This window comes from Engystomops pustulosus, chromosome 2, assembly GCF_040894005.1.
Source record: "Engystomops pustulosus chromosome 2, aEngPut4.maternal, whole genome shotgun sequence".
NCBI lineage: Eukaryota > Metazoa > Chordata > Amphibia > Anura > Leptodactylidae > Engystomops > Engystomops pustulosus.
Genome location: NC_092412.1, coordinates 136,713,614 through 136,730,957, shown reverse-complemented (window position 1 = coordinate 136,730,957; position 17,344 = coordinate 136,713,614). Strand labels below are relative to the sequence as shown.

The window sequence follows — 17,344 nt, the reverse complement described above, 5'->3', positions numbered from 1 at the left end:
ATTAAAATGTATTAACCAACGGAAACCTGAATTTGAAGTTACCCACAAAATTAAAGTGGAGAAATACACTACTAGCTGATCCAACTTTGCTCTAATGTCCTTAAAACAAGTCAAAATCAGGCTCTGTATTGTTTGTGGCTTACACCTGCCTGCATGACCTCCCTACAATGCCTCAGTATGCTCTTAATGAGGTCGGGATGGTCTCCTGAGGGATCTCCTCCCAGACATGGACTAAAGCATCAGCCAACTCCTGGACAGTCTGAGGTGCAACGTGACATTTGTGAATGGAGCAAGACATGATGTCCCAGATTCAGGTCTGGGGAACTAGTGCACCAGTCCGTAGCTCCAATGCCTTCATCTTGCAGGAAGTGCTGACAAACTCCAGCCACATGAGGTCTAGCGTTGTCCTGCATAAGGAGGAACGCATGGCCAACCGCATCAGCATATGGTCTCACAAGGGATCTGAGGATCCCATCTTGGTACCTAATGGAGGTCAGGCTACCTCTAGCGACATGAAGGGCTGAGTGGCCCACCAAAGAAATGCCACCCCACACCATTGCTGACCCACTGCCAAACTGGTCATGGTGAAGGATGTTACTGGCAGCAGATCACTCTCCACAGCATCTCCAGACTCACGTCACATCTGCCATATGTGCTCAGTGTGAACCTGTTTTCATCTGTGAAGAGAAGAAAAGACAGGAAAAAAGGCACGTAGGGGACGGCGCCTCGGATGATAACGTTTGGACCAGTCTGAAAGGAGTATTTGATAGATGATATGCTCACCTTATTGCCACTTGGTTTTGATGCACATAGGAGCCCACACAGGGGTCTAATGTAGATAGCAGATGGTGTAGGTCCAGGGTTCAGGAGTAGGACTGCGATAGTAGTCCAATGTAGAAGAGCAGCAAGACACTAGTCTCTAGGGTGTTTAGAAGGCAGCTCCCAAAGCTCAAAACTACCGGTCACCGAAACGGTGCCGGTAAAGTAGGTACAAATACAGAGGAAAAGATGAGCTTTACCGGGGCGCACAAGTAACAACCCAAAGAGGCAGAGAATTGTGTCGAAAAATAGGCGATTTTATTGGTAAAATCAACTGGTATTAAAATCAATACTTACATAAATAAATAAACGAATAGATTTTAAAAAGTCCTATTAACGCGTTTCGGGTTATACACAGGTGTATAACCCGAAACGCGTTAATAGGACTTTTTAAAATCTATTCGTTTATTTATTTATGTAAGTATTGATTTTAATACCAGTTGATTTTACCAATAAAATCGCCTATTTTTCGACACAATTCTCTGCCTCTTTGGGTTGTTACTTGTGCGCCCCGGTAAAGCTCATCTTTTCCTCATCATCTGTGAAGAGCACAGGGTGCCAGTGGCGAATTTACCAGTCCTGGTGTTCTCTGGCAAGTGCCAAGCATTCTGCACAGTGTTGGGCTGTGAGCAAAACCCCATCTAGGGACGTCTGGCCCTGATAAAATCCTCAGGAAGTCAGTTTCTAACCATTTGTGCAGGCACATGCATATTTGTGGCCTGCTGGAGGTCATTTATACAGTGCTCTGGCAGTGCTCTTCCTGTTCCCCCTTGCACAAAGGCAGAGGTAGCGGTCCTGCTGCTGGGTTATTCCCTCCTACGGTCCCCTCCACATCTCCTGGTGTACTGGCGTGTCTCCTGGTAGTGGCTCTCGCCTCTGGACACTAACAAACAACTACAGCAAACTTTCTTGCCACACCTCCCATTCATGTGCCATCCTAGTTGAGCTGCTCAAACTGAGCCATTTGTGTGGGTTGTAGAGTCTGTCTTTTGTTTCCATGAGTATGAAAACACCACCAACATTCAAAATTGACCAAAAAATCGGTCAGAAAGCACTGAAAAGTGGTCTGTGGTCCCTACCTGCAGAACCACTCCTTTATTGAGTGTGTCTTGCTAATTGCTTGTGCAATTGACAGTCAGTCAGTGTTTCTTTTTAAGTGGACAGTTTGATTTCACAGAAGTTTGACTTACTTGGAGTTACATTGTATTGTTTAAGTGTTCCCTTTATTTTTTTGAGTAGTGTATATAACTAATATTAGATATTGCACAGAAGTAGAATATAGATTTTAGTTCACATAAAATCACACATTGCTTAATATCTCTTTCTTCACAGCTGTTGCTTCTGATAGACTCTCCATCCAATCTATGGGTCACATGACACCTGCACTTTCCCCTCAGAATCTACTTTCATGTGACACAAAAAATCAGCATGGATGTCGAGGAGGACGTGTGGATGGGGCATGGTGGTATCTAAGGAGGAGAGGGTATGTAAACCAACTAGTTAACAATTATTTGGATGTGAATTTTGGTTTGGATTGTTCTGCCTGTTCCCTTATTTTTATATTTCATATGAGAAACTGATAACTTATTTTATAGTTTATGGACATAGTTTTTCCAGTCCATTTTTAAATAATTCGTAAGTGCTTTATTTATTATTTATTTATTGTAAGCTTTTGTAAAGAAACTCAGAAGACATGTCTAAGAGAATAATAATTGTAAATAATAACAATGTTTTCTACAGTTTTTATCATCTGATTATGTGATGTTGTTGTTTATCTTTAGGATTGTAACTGAGGACTGTTATCCTTTTGTGGGTCAGAATACTAATGGACCTTCTGCCCCCTGCATGATGCATAGCCGCTCCACAGGGCGAGGGAAAAGACAAGCCACAAACAACTGCCCTAACCCATATGCCTCCTCCAATGAGATCTACCAGTCCACACCTGCTTACCGCTTGTCATCCAGTGTAAGTTTACTTTGCTTTTGGATAATTCTCTTTCAAGGTATAAACATCTTGGCAACATTTTGTATGTAGGTCATTCAACACACATCACTTATAGAATTCAACATTGTTTTATCACATTGATAACCGATGCATCATTATTGACAATGAAAAGAAGCTTTTACACTATGAGATTATTGGGCCAGGAACACTCAGACCGATCACATGCCCTTGTCATTGTACAGTGGCAACATGAGTGTATAGGATGGTAAAGCCTGTGTACATAAAACAAGCTGTCTACATAAAACAATATTGTGCAATCATTTACTCATTGACTTTTTTTGGCAGGAAAAGGAAATAATGAAAGAAATATTTGACAATGGTCCAGTGCAAGGTAGGTAGTGGAATGGATCAGTTTTACTCAGTAGTGTTATAGAAGTCCACTTAGTTTCATTATGTGCATTGTAATCAGGGCCTTAAGGGTGGTGGAGGCTCATGGGTGCAAACTGGTGTGGGCCTTTACCATAATTTTCTACAAAGCAGAGATAATACACATAGTGGCTTATTTACTAAGGGTCCGTGGATCACATTTCCGTTGGACTTCCCAACATTTTTGGGATTTGCGCCGCTAGGACAGGTATTTAGAAGGGGATTGTGTCGCAAGCGATCGGATTTTGGCGCAGTGGTGTCTGCTTTCATGCGACAGAAATGGGGGGGTGGGCCATTGGATGATCTGACTGATTCAGGCTCAGCGCAGGAGTTAACATTCAAATTGTGTCGCATCCACTGCACTTACATGCATCGGGAAGAAGAAGGTGTACTCCGGTGAAGCTGAGTGGGGAAGCGACACATGCAGGATTTCGGGCGAACGATCTTAGTGAATCGCGACACAGTGCATTGTCGTCAAACAATGCACTTTTGGGAACTCCGAGGGACTGGGTAAGTAAATGTGCCCCATAGTGATGGCAGAGTACAGGTATAATACACAGAGTCAGGTCAGAGTACAGGAATAATACACACAGTCAGGTCAAAGTACCAGCAACCAGGGAAATACACCCGTTCACTCGTGTTTCTCCACCCCTTTACCACATAGCTCCACACTCTTGACGGGCGGCTCATACCCTGGATGCCCACCTTATATATGTGGCATAATGACTGCACCTTGGACTACATTGACTGGGAAACCATGTATTTCACAAGTGAACAGTGGATATAAATGAAGAGTATATTAAAAAGAACTCAAGTATAGTAAACAGAATAATCTTGTCATTAATCTATAGTGGTTTATGAAAAATGTGAGAAATCTTACCTCAGAGATCCATGCTGTGTATAAAAGTACAAAGCCTAGTGCCTTTATATGGTCACAGAACTCCTCATATTCCTCATAACTCCTCATAACAACTTCTCATATTCTTATACATTACAGATGTTGGCCACATACAATCAGTGTCATCAGAGAAGTTGGAGTGGTTTAGATTTGCAAATACCTTTTACGGATGGAGACCGAGTGTCCTCTTTGTTTACATCTGTCAGGAATCTGTGTGATGAAGTACATCAGCAGGAAGTGTTAACTAGATCTCTTGTCAGATACACAAATCCATGTCATTTTTATCAGGTCACAATGAGATTATATGGTTTATGTGACAAGGAAATTTAGATATAAATTTATAACAAACTAGGTTTATACTCCCTGAACTGTATACAGTATCCTAGGGAACAATCATAGTTTGTGTGGTTGAAAAAAGACACATGTCCATCAAGTTCAACCAAGGAACTAAGAATGTAACGAATGGGAAAAGTCACCAGAGTTCCTTTTCAAAGGGAACATGTCATGAGGCTTTAGGCCCACAAGCAGGACAGTGCCGGGAGGACAATGATGAGACAATATTGAATGAGATAACTTGTACACTGTTTTCAAATGACCAAATGAGTCACAGAGAGGAGTCTGAATACTCTTGGCTTGATTAATGTCCCATTGGAAAGCACATCCATCCAGATTTGTGATGATGTGCTTGGCCTGCAGCATTATGATTATGCCTGTGAGGAACATCTTGACATGACAGGTCATTGGAATAGAGCATTTAGAGGTCTATTTCTGTGTAATGCAAAATCCCAGTATGTAGAAGAACATCATTGTGATCCTGTCACTGTCCGGCATAATAGGTTAGTGACAGTTTATAGACCACAATCATCAAGACAATTCCCTTTGTTTGTATGTGATCATTACACTGTGCACCTCTTTAATTTCCTTGTTTTTTGTTTTGTGTTTCTATAGCCATCATGGAAGTGCATGAAGACTTCTTTTTGTACAAGAGTGGGATTTATAGGCACACACCAGTGATGGCTGGAGAACATGAGCAATATCGTCGCCATGGCACACATTCAGTTAGAGTTATTGGGTGAGTAAAGAATCTTAAAAAAATGAAGGAGGATTTTTATATGACATTTTAGAGAATTTTAGCCATTGATTAGAAATAATTGATTAGAAGAATGAAATAAGAACAAATGTATAACCCATTGGCTATTTCCCAAATGTCCTATTTGCATAGTATCTGTGGTGATAGGTGCAATTTAATACCTAGCTGTCTTATATTCTTCCATCCAGTTGTAGCGAATTTTGAGTTGAGTTTAAAGGAAATCTACAATCAAAACAATGCATGTTAAACCAGGGACACTTACTTATAGATCCTTGTGCTGTGACTGTTGTAATGTTCTTGAGAGTTTTATCCATGGTTTCTTTCCTTCTAAAGTCAACTTTTAAAATTATGACAGAAGGGTTCTTGGGTTGTGTTATCAGAGCTCCTTCGTGCTTCACAGACTGTTAAAGTGTCCTCGCCTCTGCTCCCTTAGCAGTTCCTCCTCCCTCTGCCAGATGTAATCTCAGAGAAGCAGAGGAAGTTTCAGCACACAGTGGCAGGAGGAAAATGCACACTGTAATAGCCTGTGAATCTACAGGAGGGGCTGCTTTAACACCCCCATAGCCCTTTAAAAGTTGATCTTAGAAGAAAGGAAACCATGGATAAGAAACATACAAAGATTGCCTCGGTCACTGTGCTCATATCTAAGTGTCCCTGGTTTATCATGCTTAATTTTGATGGCAGATTTCCTTAAAAAGTACATTTATAAAAAAGGGATGTGACCCCAGGAAGCTTAACCTTTCATAAATCAGGACTCTAAATGAGATAAATGTCTACCCTTAAAATAAAAGAGGAATTCCTTGTTTGTATGAAAGAAGAATAATTACATTTAGACAGAAGTAGAGTCTGCACAGCCTTGATGATGAAATGTGTCAAGAATTTGGAAAGATGGGAAATAGGAAAATAAACTTGGCTACAATCTTGCTTGCTTAGTGTCCCCACTGAATACACAACACAATTTAATAGGATGTGCAACACAACCATCCATGGTATATTTATGGAACTAGCTTGTAACTGGGGACTAGAAGATAAATTCCTTTTTTATTTTTGATATATAACAGAATACAACATATTCTCATTTTATTCTAAACCTAAAATTGTTTTGTAACAAATGTAATAAAAGTCTTGTCTAAATTCTTAAGTTTAGGGCATCCAAAAGAATATTTAGGTCCCACAAAAAATGTACCCAGCTGCAGTTACCCCTGCGCTCTTAATAGGCTCTGTAGGGCTTATAACTCAAAGGGTTGTCCAGGAATACTAATATTTTTATATATTGGGGGCTTTAAAGACCTGTTATACTCACCTTTGTCTGTACTCTCACTCCACTGCTGCGCCACCATTTGCTGCCGGCTTATGTTTGTATAAAGAGGCCAGCGGTGAGGCACGTCTACAGCTGTGTGCCTGTACTGCACTGATACTGTAGGAGTCACACGGCTGTAGGAGTGCATCACCACTAGCCTCTGTATACAAACAGAAGCGGGCAGTGACAGGTGGGTGCTGTGGGAGAATGAGAGCACAGACAGAGGTGAATATAAGAGTTTTTTAAAAAATTTTAAAGCCAACCCCTGCCACCTCCCATATATAAAAGAAATTGCTATTCCAAGAAAACCAACTTGCCAACATTTAGATCTAACATTCCATAGAATCAGGGGACAGGTACTTACTTCAGATAACCAAGACATGATTGGCACAAAAAGAGCCAATGTTATATAAGAATTGCATAGAGCCAAACATAGAGTGCTTATAAAATGTTTTCAAGACATACAGAACCAAGTATTCCAGGTGATTTAGCATACCTCAAAATCCAGTAACCTGCAGCAATGACTAGAACTAGTAAGGTGTATGGTATCCATGTTTGTGTGTGTTTCCTCTGGGTCCCCCGGTTTCCTCCCACACTCCAAAAAAGTAGATTGTGAGCCCCATGGGGACAGGGAGTGATCTGGCAAGCTCTGTGCAGCGCTGCGTAATCTGTGTGCACTATATAAATAAAGGAATTATTATTATTTTGTGAACTTGCTGAAAAACATCACAGAGATTTTTTATTTACAGATGTTTTATTCACATACCCCAATGTGTCTAATTACATAATAAAAAAAATGATTTGTTGAAATTATAGGAAAAATAACAAAAGAAGTAAAAGATAAGATTGCAGAAGGATACATATTCTAGTGATCCTGGTGTCCCTGAATTTAGAGGAAGGGAGAGGCAGGAAAAATTAAAGAATCTCCTGAGGGGACCAGGGGACATGCAGTGCCTTGTCCTGAGTACTTATCTCCACCCATAGGAGACTCCAACACATCCTGTACTACACTTTTTATGCTGGTGCCAAGATTGTGATGTCTGGCCAACAACTATAGTGATACTATAGGGCAGGTAGGGTAAGCAACACAATTAATATGGAAAGAAGTGATGGAGCAGTAGAGTGAACAGGATGAGACTTGTAGGGGGAAATGTTTGTATGTCTGAGCTGGGGCGATATCATTATATGAGCTGAATGGCAGAAGTATCAAAGGATCTGCATTGACCTTGCTATTACATTCCACAGCACTGATTGCTCAGAGTCAGGAATGCTGCAGCCATGCCGTTCTCTAATCTTACCTCTGGCCCAGATCTTGATCATATCTCACGCTGTGCATGTTACTATGGCAGCAGTGTTCTACTAGCTTGACACAAACATTATGATATTGTCTATTAGGAACCTGTTATTTATTAACAGTATGTATAAGAACCAATGGGAGCCATTAGAATAGTCATTAATTAATAGCAATTAATCCACTAACTAGCTATATGAAGGGAATCTGTTGTGAGGATTTAGGCCCACAATCTGTTATAATGATGATGTCCTTATATATTCTGGAAGTTACAGCATTACACAAAGAAATAATTTTGAATAGTCTATTCACATGACCTGTAAGGGACCATGTCATAGAGGTGTAGAAGACTCACACTGGGATCGGTCGCAGGAGTAATATATGAGCTACTTTTAGAAGATACGTGATGATGAATCGCCAGGGGGTTACATCGCAGCATGACCCCTGGGAGTCATGTAATTACAGTGTTAAGCATTTTTCTCTTTTTCCATTACGAATGCTAGAATTGTGGCCAGATGGTGGTACATGTACTGTAAATTCAGTTTCATATAACTCTAGGAACACTCAGTGTCCCTTAAAAGTCTTCATATTGCACCAGCATGACTTCTCTGTGCCTTAAAGGAAATCTACCACCAAAACAAGTATGATAAACCAGGGATCCAGACACTGTGACTATGGTAATCTTTTTCTTTTATTTGTTATCCATGGCCTCCTTCCGTCAAAAATCAACGTTATGCTAATGAGCTTTGGAGGGCTGCAGATTCACAGGCTATTACAGTGTGCAAGGAGAACTTACCCCCTCCCAGTGTGCTGAAACTTCCTCTGAAGTCGGGGAAGTCAGCAGTGCTGCGAAAGCAGGGGGGCGGTGTAACAGTCTATGAAGTTGCAGGTCAGAGGGGCTCTGGTAACACTGCAACGGAAACTGCCAGGCTCAATAGCATATTTTAAAATTTGCTTTTTGTTGGAAGGATAACCACAGTGCCTGGATCTATGAGTAAGTGTCCCTGGTTTAAAATGCTTGATTTAGATTTCTTTTAATGTATATCTAGTTTTTCTTACCTTTTTGAAATGAAATATCATTTAAATTCTTACATTATATGCCAAAATTTTATCATACAATTCTGGCACATACTACCTTGTATGTAGTGTATTTACAGATTCACTAATGCACTATACATTCTTTGTGCCAGATTGATCAATTTTAATCCCTTTGATAAAATAGACTACTTTTAACTTCTCTAACCATTGGTAAGTGCAGATCCAGTATGTATTTCTGTATGTAAATTTGGCCAAGAAAATTGAAAGGAAATGTATTTTACTTTTTATGTTGTTTTTTCTTCAATAGGTGGGGAGAAGATATTGCGCCAAGTGGAAATGTGCAGAAATACTGGGTAATATAAGTCACAGCAATTTATTTAGTTATTATTCAGGTTGTCAGGTCAGATAAAAAACTAGAAGAAAAACAAACAGTTTGCCCAGTGACTATGCTTGAGCTATAAAACAAATAGGAGGTTTGTACAAATAATCCACAGGCTAATTCTAAGGGGTCAGGAAACACATGATGGTGTGGTCACATAATTGCCAGATGTGACATCTTTACACCCATATCCTTGGCAATCTGAACTGACACTTATCCACTATCCTAAGACTGTGGTGGGGCAAACCCAATTAATGTAGTCTCCTAGATTAAAAATATGTATGTTACATATTCAGCACTTAAACTGCTGAACGGGTTTGGTCCATGAATCATGGGCCTCTAATGGTTGCACTTACGAATCAAAGTGTCGGGGGCTGGACTCCAAGCATTATAGCGATCTTCATTGCATCAGTCATCCATATTATATCATATATAACTATGATGCATCAGATCCAATCCCTGGCACTGTAGTCATTCACCGAAATTATGGACAAGCAATGGTCATCTTAAATATTACTATCACTGCATAGTAGATTCAGCTAGTGTATATGTTATATGTATGTATATGTAATATCTTTTAAATATAGTGAGCCATAATTATTGTACATTGAATATTAGATTATATATATAATAGATTTTATATATATATATATATATATATATATATATATATATATAATCTATCTGTTATATAATATGAAATAATATGTGACAGAGTTTTTGTAAAGGAATATGATGTTTACACATAGCACTGCCTTGCCATTATCCTGTGTAGTGTATGTTCTTACCTGTGCCCCTTTTTCCTCCTTAGTTGGCGGCTAATTCCTGGGGCAAGGACTGGGGAGAGAATGGATATTTCCGTATCGCTCGTGGTGAAAATGAGTGTGAAATTGAAACGTTTGTAGTTGGAGTGTGGGGTAGAGTCAGCATGGAAGATGTTTCACACAAGAAATAAAGCAACTGGCAACATTTCAGGACTTTGTGAAGTTCTAACAAGCAAACAGTGGGACATATCTAACTCTTTACCTCCAGCCTATAAGTGGATGTCCTAGGTGGATTGATGTGCACTCAATAAAGAAAGGGGGGGGGGGTATATTATTAGCTTGATGTGAGAGATTCAATACCAGGACATGTTACAGCAGATTTACCCACAGTAATCACAAGGCAAGGACAGTAAATATACCAGTAATAGTGGAATATCTAACACTATTGGTTTTTTTAATTAGTCACTAATACTTTCCACCCTTTAGGTCGCATCAAACACATCCCTTATACACCTGAGGTATATCACTTGAGAGGCATCTTCCATTTTGTATAATATCTGATGTCACCACAATAATTTTCTATTTTTTCTATGAATACATTGCCACTATGAGAGCATTGCCACAACTGAGGATAAGGGCAGGATATGTAAAGGACCTTAGTTATATTAAACTGACCCAGTGGTGCTGACACAGGGGAGATTCACAGCCTGTGGCTTTAGAGGGGATAACAGTGCACATAATCCTATAATCTCTACAGGGATCAAAGGCGTATTGTTTAGGGCTATATACCAGGGGCACGAAGGCCTGTGAACCTGTCATAGACAGACATTCCCCGCCGGGGCCAAAAACTGCGGGAGGATTGAAACTATTAAACAAGTCAGTTCCACCTAGGACCAAAACAGTTCATTTTATTTGATAAAGCTGAGTAACATAAAGCCTGTGCTGATCTTCTCTATATACACCTACATCTGAAAGACATCAGCTGCTTTTATCACCTTTGCCTTGTTACCAGTATAATTTTTGCCTCAAACTGCTTTTCTGCCATTCAATTAACTCCAAATACTATTTTTGTCAATTAATAGGTTCACTTTTATAAAAAAAAAAATAATAATAATAATGGTAATATATAAAACATGAAATGTGAAATGTATTAAACTATTTATTGAATTGTTTATATATGAAGATTGTTTCTATTGTTAAAGCTTTCCCCATACAATTGGATATGCATTATGTATCAAGCACTGATATATGAATTTGTGACATTTTTGACATTCCAGTTTGAATAAAATATTTCTATTTTCCACCATACATGAAAAATTGTGCTTTTCCTTTAAATAATATTTTTTCCTTAAAAATAAAACTTCTATTTATATAACCGGTGCTGCTGTCAATTTTTGGGTCCCACATTGTAACAGAACATAATTATGTGTCCTATTACTAAGTACATACATATTTGCTAGTACTTTTTTTTAGCCCCTGATAGTGGATGGAACATTCCCCCAGAATTGGCAGTGTGTGATTCCTGGAGAAGCAATGGATTTGTACAGATATTAGTTGTACAGTGATACAGCACATACAAGTGTTTCTGTGTGCACGTACTGAGCACTGGTCTGTGAAATATTTGCTTTATAAACAATTGGCCACTTTGATGAGTAACCTCTGTGTTTAGTGATAGAAAGCCCCAAAGGTCACATGCCACCTTTGTACCAGCCCACAGCCCATCCTTGCTATCTTTTCTGCATCACTATCCACACTGTTCTGCTGCACACGCATAAACCATGAGCTTTACTATAAAAATACTATCTAGGAGTTAGTGCCTGACATGTATGTGAAAAGACATGAAAAGACATTTTATGTGGCTTTCCTGGAATCTGTGACATACAGTACGAGCCAATACTCATGTCAGAAATCAAAAATGAAGATGAAACCAGTGAAATTGTAACTTAAAAATTTTCCATCAGTGAATTATGCATTTCTGAAGTACCTTCACAGTAGAAAGATATAGAAAGGAGACTAAAGCCTATCCCCTTACAGACCTGGAGAATACATGCCTTGATATTTTAGGTTTGTTAGGAGATATATGCTTAATGGGGTTGTCCGAGTTTATTAAAAAAAATCAAGAGGAGGCTTGGAGGGAGCTGTAAAAATATAAAGGCATACTTACTTTCTCCGCCGATCCCGGTGTTCCATGGCGCAATCTGATTGTTTACAGGGGCATGTCACGCTCCACTCTGACAACTTCCAACCGCTTGTGTGTCAGGCGCTGGGACAGGAGATGAGGGGCGTGCAAGGTGGGTGGAAGTTGTCTGAGCCAAGAGTGCCTGGCCCTGTAAACAAACAGCAGTAACACTTTGAAACTGCATCATGAAGGGTACAGATATATCAGGAGGCGTTAACATCTGTGTTTTGTAAACGCAAGTGTTAACAGTTGTTCAATTAAGCAAATCTCTCTTCAGCTGTTGCAATGCGTTTTTAAATGCATGCGTTAAACAGAACATGTGACCGCACCCTCAGTGCTGAATGTTCCCTGGCTATAGTGAGAGTAATTGTATGCAAGTCCACCTCCCCAGAAACAGACACAGAACACGTTTGCTAAGGGTGAAGACACACATGGCGTTTTTAGGCCGTTTTTGGGCCGTTTTTAGTTAGTGCGTTTTCAGATCGTTAAAAAACGCATGCGTTTTTGAAAAACGCATGCGTTTTTGACCAGTTTGAATTAAGATAATTGCTCAAACCTGTCAAAAACGCATGCGTTTTCAAAAATGATCTGAAAACGCACTAACTAAAAACGGCCTAAAAACGCCATGTGTGTCTTCACCCTAAAAATGCTTGTGAGAAAGGGTCTTAAAGCTCCTGGCCATGTGTGAAACTACCCAAAGGTTTTAGATGCCCTTGCTTTTGATGTGGGGCAATAGTGCAGTGATCTGCCACATTACTGTTGCATGTGAATATATCCTGGGGAGAGCAAGTTGGGACAAAGCAATGAACTATTACAACACTGGTGCAAAGCTAAATGGGCCAGAACTCGCACAATTCAACAAAATACCTTGCATGCTGTGAACAAAATTCACCCTACCCACACGAATTTGTACATTTTCCAGGCTGCTGTTATTTGTGGGGCATATACAGTTTCAGACTGGCCCACCAGAGTACCAGAGGATGTTCCTGTGGAACCTGGTTCAGCCAAATACTGAACCCCAAAGCCGGATTAAGGTTGGTGTGGGCTGCTGGGTGCAAAAACTGCTGGAGGCCCCCACTGAGGGCACTGTCCCATGTTTCCAAACGCAGACAAAATCGCACCCACCGGGGCGGTCCGATCGCATCGGCGTTTCTATGGAAACGCCTGAGATCGGGAATGAGCCACCGGTGTTTTGCATTAATTTAACGCAAAACACCGGCGGCTCGTACCCGATCGCAGGAGTTTCCATAGAAACGCCGATGCGATCGGACCGCCCCTGTGGCCGCGGTTTAGTCTGCGTCTGCGTTTGCAAACACAACGTGGGACAGCGCCCTGAATGTAACATACATACACCTCCTCCTGCTCACTATCCACTATTGCCCCAGAAATAGATGTATATTCAGCCGCCACACTCCCAGTAATGCATCTACATAGCCGCCTTACCTCCCAATAAAACATCTATATACAGCTGTCTCACCTCCCAGTAATACATCTATATACAGCCACCTCATCTCCCAGTAATACATCTATAAATAGTCACCAACACCCAAGAACTGCATCTACATACAGCTTCCTCCCCTTAGTAATACAGCTACATTTAGCAACCAACACTCCCAGTAATACATCTACATACAGCCACCAACACCACCGTAATACATCTATATACAGCCATCTCACTCCCAGTAATACATCTATATACATCCGCTAACTCCCCCAGTAATACATCTATATACATCCGCTAACTCCCCCAGTAATACATCTACATACAACCACCTCACCCTCCTAGTAATACATTTATATACAGTCAGCCAACCAGAAGTAATACATCTATATACAGCCACCAACACCCCAGTAATACATCTATATAGAGCTGCCAACCCCCAGTAATACATTAATATATCTACCTCAACCCCTACCAGTCATGCATTCGGTGTGTTGTCAATGGGAGACGATTGTCTCTAGCTGGGAGCGATGACCTGCAGCACCACATCGCTCCAGCCATAGACAGTCAGCTCACAGCTATATGGCACTCGTGTATCAGGGATTGGGACTGGGAAGCATGTATGTGGTGGCACAGCTGCGCAATTAGCTCTCACTGTGAGCTGACTATCCCAGCCTGGCCGGGAGCAATGCCCTGCGGCACCACTGCTGCGCATCACTCCCAGTTTCAGTGACAGCTCAGCTGCGCAAGTCACACATTGTCATCTGGTGGGAGCAAGATGGTGGGGGCCTCGGGGCACGCACCCCACCTATAATTCCACCCCACCCAGAGGTCCAGCAGAAAACAACGCCACTTGGAGGTTGTTCCAGTCTATTGCTTGTGAGACAATGAAGAGTGGGCCCCCAGATTAATATTTTCTAAGGAACCTCAGTCTGACACTGGCTGTATATCATTGGCATGTGAGGTCCAAACACGCTGAGGAACACATGTGTGAGACAATGGGGGTCATTTACTAAGGGCCCGATTCGCGTTTTCCCGACGTGTTACCCGAATATTTCCGATTTGCGCCGATTTCCCCTGAATCGCCCCGGGATTTTGGCGCATGCGATCGGATTGTGGCGCATCGGCGCTGGCATGCACGCGACGGAAATCGGGGGGCGTGGCCGAACGAAAACCCAACGGATTCGGAAAAAACGCCGCATTTAAAACAAAAAATGTGTCGCGGAGCTTGCACTTACGTTCACTCTGCCCGGCTCGGTGTATTCCAGTGTGTTCCAGGGAACTTCAGCGCAGCAGCGCCACCTGGAGGACGTCGGAGGAACTGCCTTAATAAATCCCGGCCGGACCCGAATCCAGGGCAGAGAATGCGCCGCTGGATCGCGAATGGACCGGGTAAGTAAATCTGTCCCTATATGTCTGATGACGAGGCAGGAAAAGACAGGCTGTGATAATCACCAAATTGATCATCGTCATTCAACGTCATAAATCTGGTGCATTTTAAAACAGCTTAGTTCATACATAGTGTACAAGGAAAGATTAATGGCGCGTCTGGCTGCACCCTAAGGGCGTGTTCTCAGTTGGCGGTGCCTGGGCCGATCGCATATGCGTTTCCAGGGAAAAGCATGCGATTGATAACCCGATCGCATGCGTTTCTCTGGAAACGCATATGCGATCGCCCCGAGCCCCTGTGCGCTAGTGCCGCGTTATGAACACGACGCTAGCGGAACGTGTGAACGCGCCCCAAGGAGTAAAGCAAGGGCTAAAACCTCTTGTATTAACAACCAGCTTATGTTTAGTAACATAATCATCTGCATTAGTGAGGCTTTCGGCCTGCCATTTGCTGTGCTCTCCCTTAGGATTTTATAAATTTTCCAGCTATGCAGTATCATGGGAAATGTATATTCACAGTGTGTTCTGCTTTTAACAGCATAGCCATAATACAGCATAGCATAGTCGTGGTGCTCATTGTTGAGCCACTGAGTGACACAGTTATAGTGACCACTTTCCTATGTCAGTATAGTGCCTGAACTGGGGAATAAGGATCATTGCACTATAATATATCTATCTATCACAATATACTTTTTTATACTTGGGTTAAATGAGTCCTTATCTGGGAATTCTACATTGTTGTGCACAAATGGTATTCCTGTTTCTTTTGATCAAATAAAGTAACCTTTTTGAGATTCTCCTACCTTTCAAGGGGTATTTGACACAAATTTTATTTAAAAAACAACAACATATTTTTGCCATATATAACTGCTCACAATAACATTGCTCTTTTTATTGCCTTTCATTTTCTAAAAAAAACCATGTGGATGGAACAGATCTGTCAGTGTAGTTAATATAAGGGATTTTATGTGTTTGCATTCGTTGCAATCCATTTCTAACATTCCAAATAAGAGCTTGTTCACACTAGACTTTACTAGTTTTCTCATCTCTGATTCCAAAGCATCTGAAGGTATAACAGAAAGTAATACATCAGAAGCATTACTTTTAACGGGGTTAACAAGGATTTCAATCCTTCACATCAAGAATAGGTTGTAGAATCTGCATATCACCAATGCGGACTTTTCTGGAATGCTAATGTCATTCATGTGGGTGTACACAGAATAATGATATTTGTATCAGAAAGGGAAGCCATCATTTATACAGGGTCACGCCATATTGTAATGACCATCCCAACTACTGACTTCTCCAAAGATAGATTGGATTTGCTGTGAAACTTTGTAGGTGTAGAAACTGGGAAGTCAGCAAGTTTCATATCCAGCTCTGGGCCATCTAATTGGAATTGTCAGAGTTTGTGATTATGTCCATGAGTACTATAAGTGAAGGTATAAAACCATTATGACTATACCCAATGTAGGTACAATTTGTAATGAATGTTGTGCAGCCCATGGATTGTGTATTCCTGGTTTTGGGAATACTGCGGGAATGTACCCCAATAATGGCCAGCTCTGCACACCAGCAGGCTTTTAACTTTGTTGGGTGCTTTACTCTGACCCCCTTTATGTTAGTAAAAGCTTTCTTATTGTTCTCTATACTCCGCATCCTGCTGAAAAGCCCGGCTGATTCACCCATCATAGCAGGTATAGTGTGTATAATGTGCACAAGGCTGAATTAGATGTATACTGTAAGTGTGTGTAATAATCCAGGTCTACAGGTCACTAACTGTAATGTATGTTAGTATGGATCTGGTGACGTAAAACTAACATTGCATTTATCTGTGAGGTACAGGTCACAACTGTTGTATTTCAGAAGTGCTTCAGCCTGCAATTCTGTGTCCTGATTGGCTGTGATGGTTTAGGTGAAAGTGCTCAGCATTATGGAAAGTGAGGTGAAGCACAATACCTTTAACTGATGTCACAAGCAGGAAATGGCTGCCTACTTCAGGAGACACACCAGACGCAGAATTACAGCAGCTCCATAGAGCTGTTCATACGTGCACATACAATATGTATGAGCTTGTGTGTGGGGGGGGGGGGGTTGTTGAAACAAAAAAAAAAAAACCCATACATTTTCAGGATAAAAACAATTACCTAGAGAGTTTGGATGCACTAATTTATGGCATTGATGTAAACCATATTTTATGAGCGATTTTTCTTGAGAGCCCTTATCAACTTTACAGAACTGTAATGAGTTACATTGAATATGATATATATTGCATATATACAACTACCTTTTTCATAATCCTGTACTTTATACTTCAGTTACCAAATATTAACCATTTATTTTATTATGCATGTTATAGCGATAAAAACAAGTCTTTTATCCCATA

The 17,344-nt window shown here is 40.9% G+C and overlaps 1 protein-coding gene across 1 annotated transcript in view; it reads left to right on the top strand.

Annotated features, from left to right (window-relative positions):
- TINAGL1 (tubulointerstitial nephritis antigen like 1) overlaps positions 1–11,324 on the top strand; it is a 39,538-nt gene extending 28,214 nt beyond the window's left edge. The window contains exons 7-12 of the mRNA XM_072136628.1: positions 2,152–2,302; positions 2,601–2,784; positions 3,109–3,154; positions 5,036–5,159; positions 9,114–9,159; positions 9,997–11,324. Of these exons, the coding sequence (XP_071992729.1) occupies positions 2,152–2,302; positions 2,601–2,784; positions 3,109–3,154; positions 5,036–5,159; positions 9,114–9,159; positions 9,997–10,140 (695 nt within the window). The 3' untranslated portion in view covers positions 10,141–11,324. The remainder of the gene's footprint in view (positions 1–2,151; positions 2,303–2,600; positions 2,785–3,108; positions 3,155–5,035; positions 5,160–9,113; positions 9,160–9,996) is intronic.
- The last annotated feature ends 6,020 nt before the right edge of the window (positions 11,325–17,344 follow it).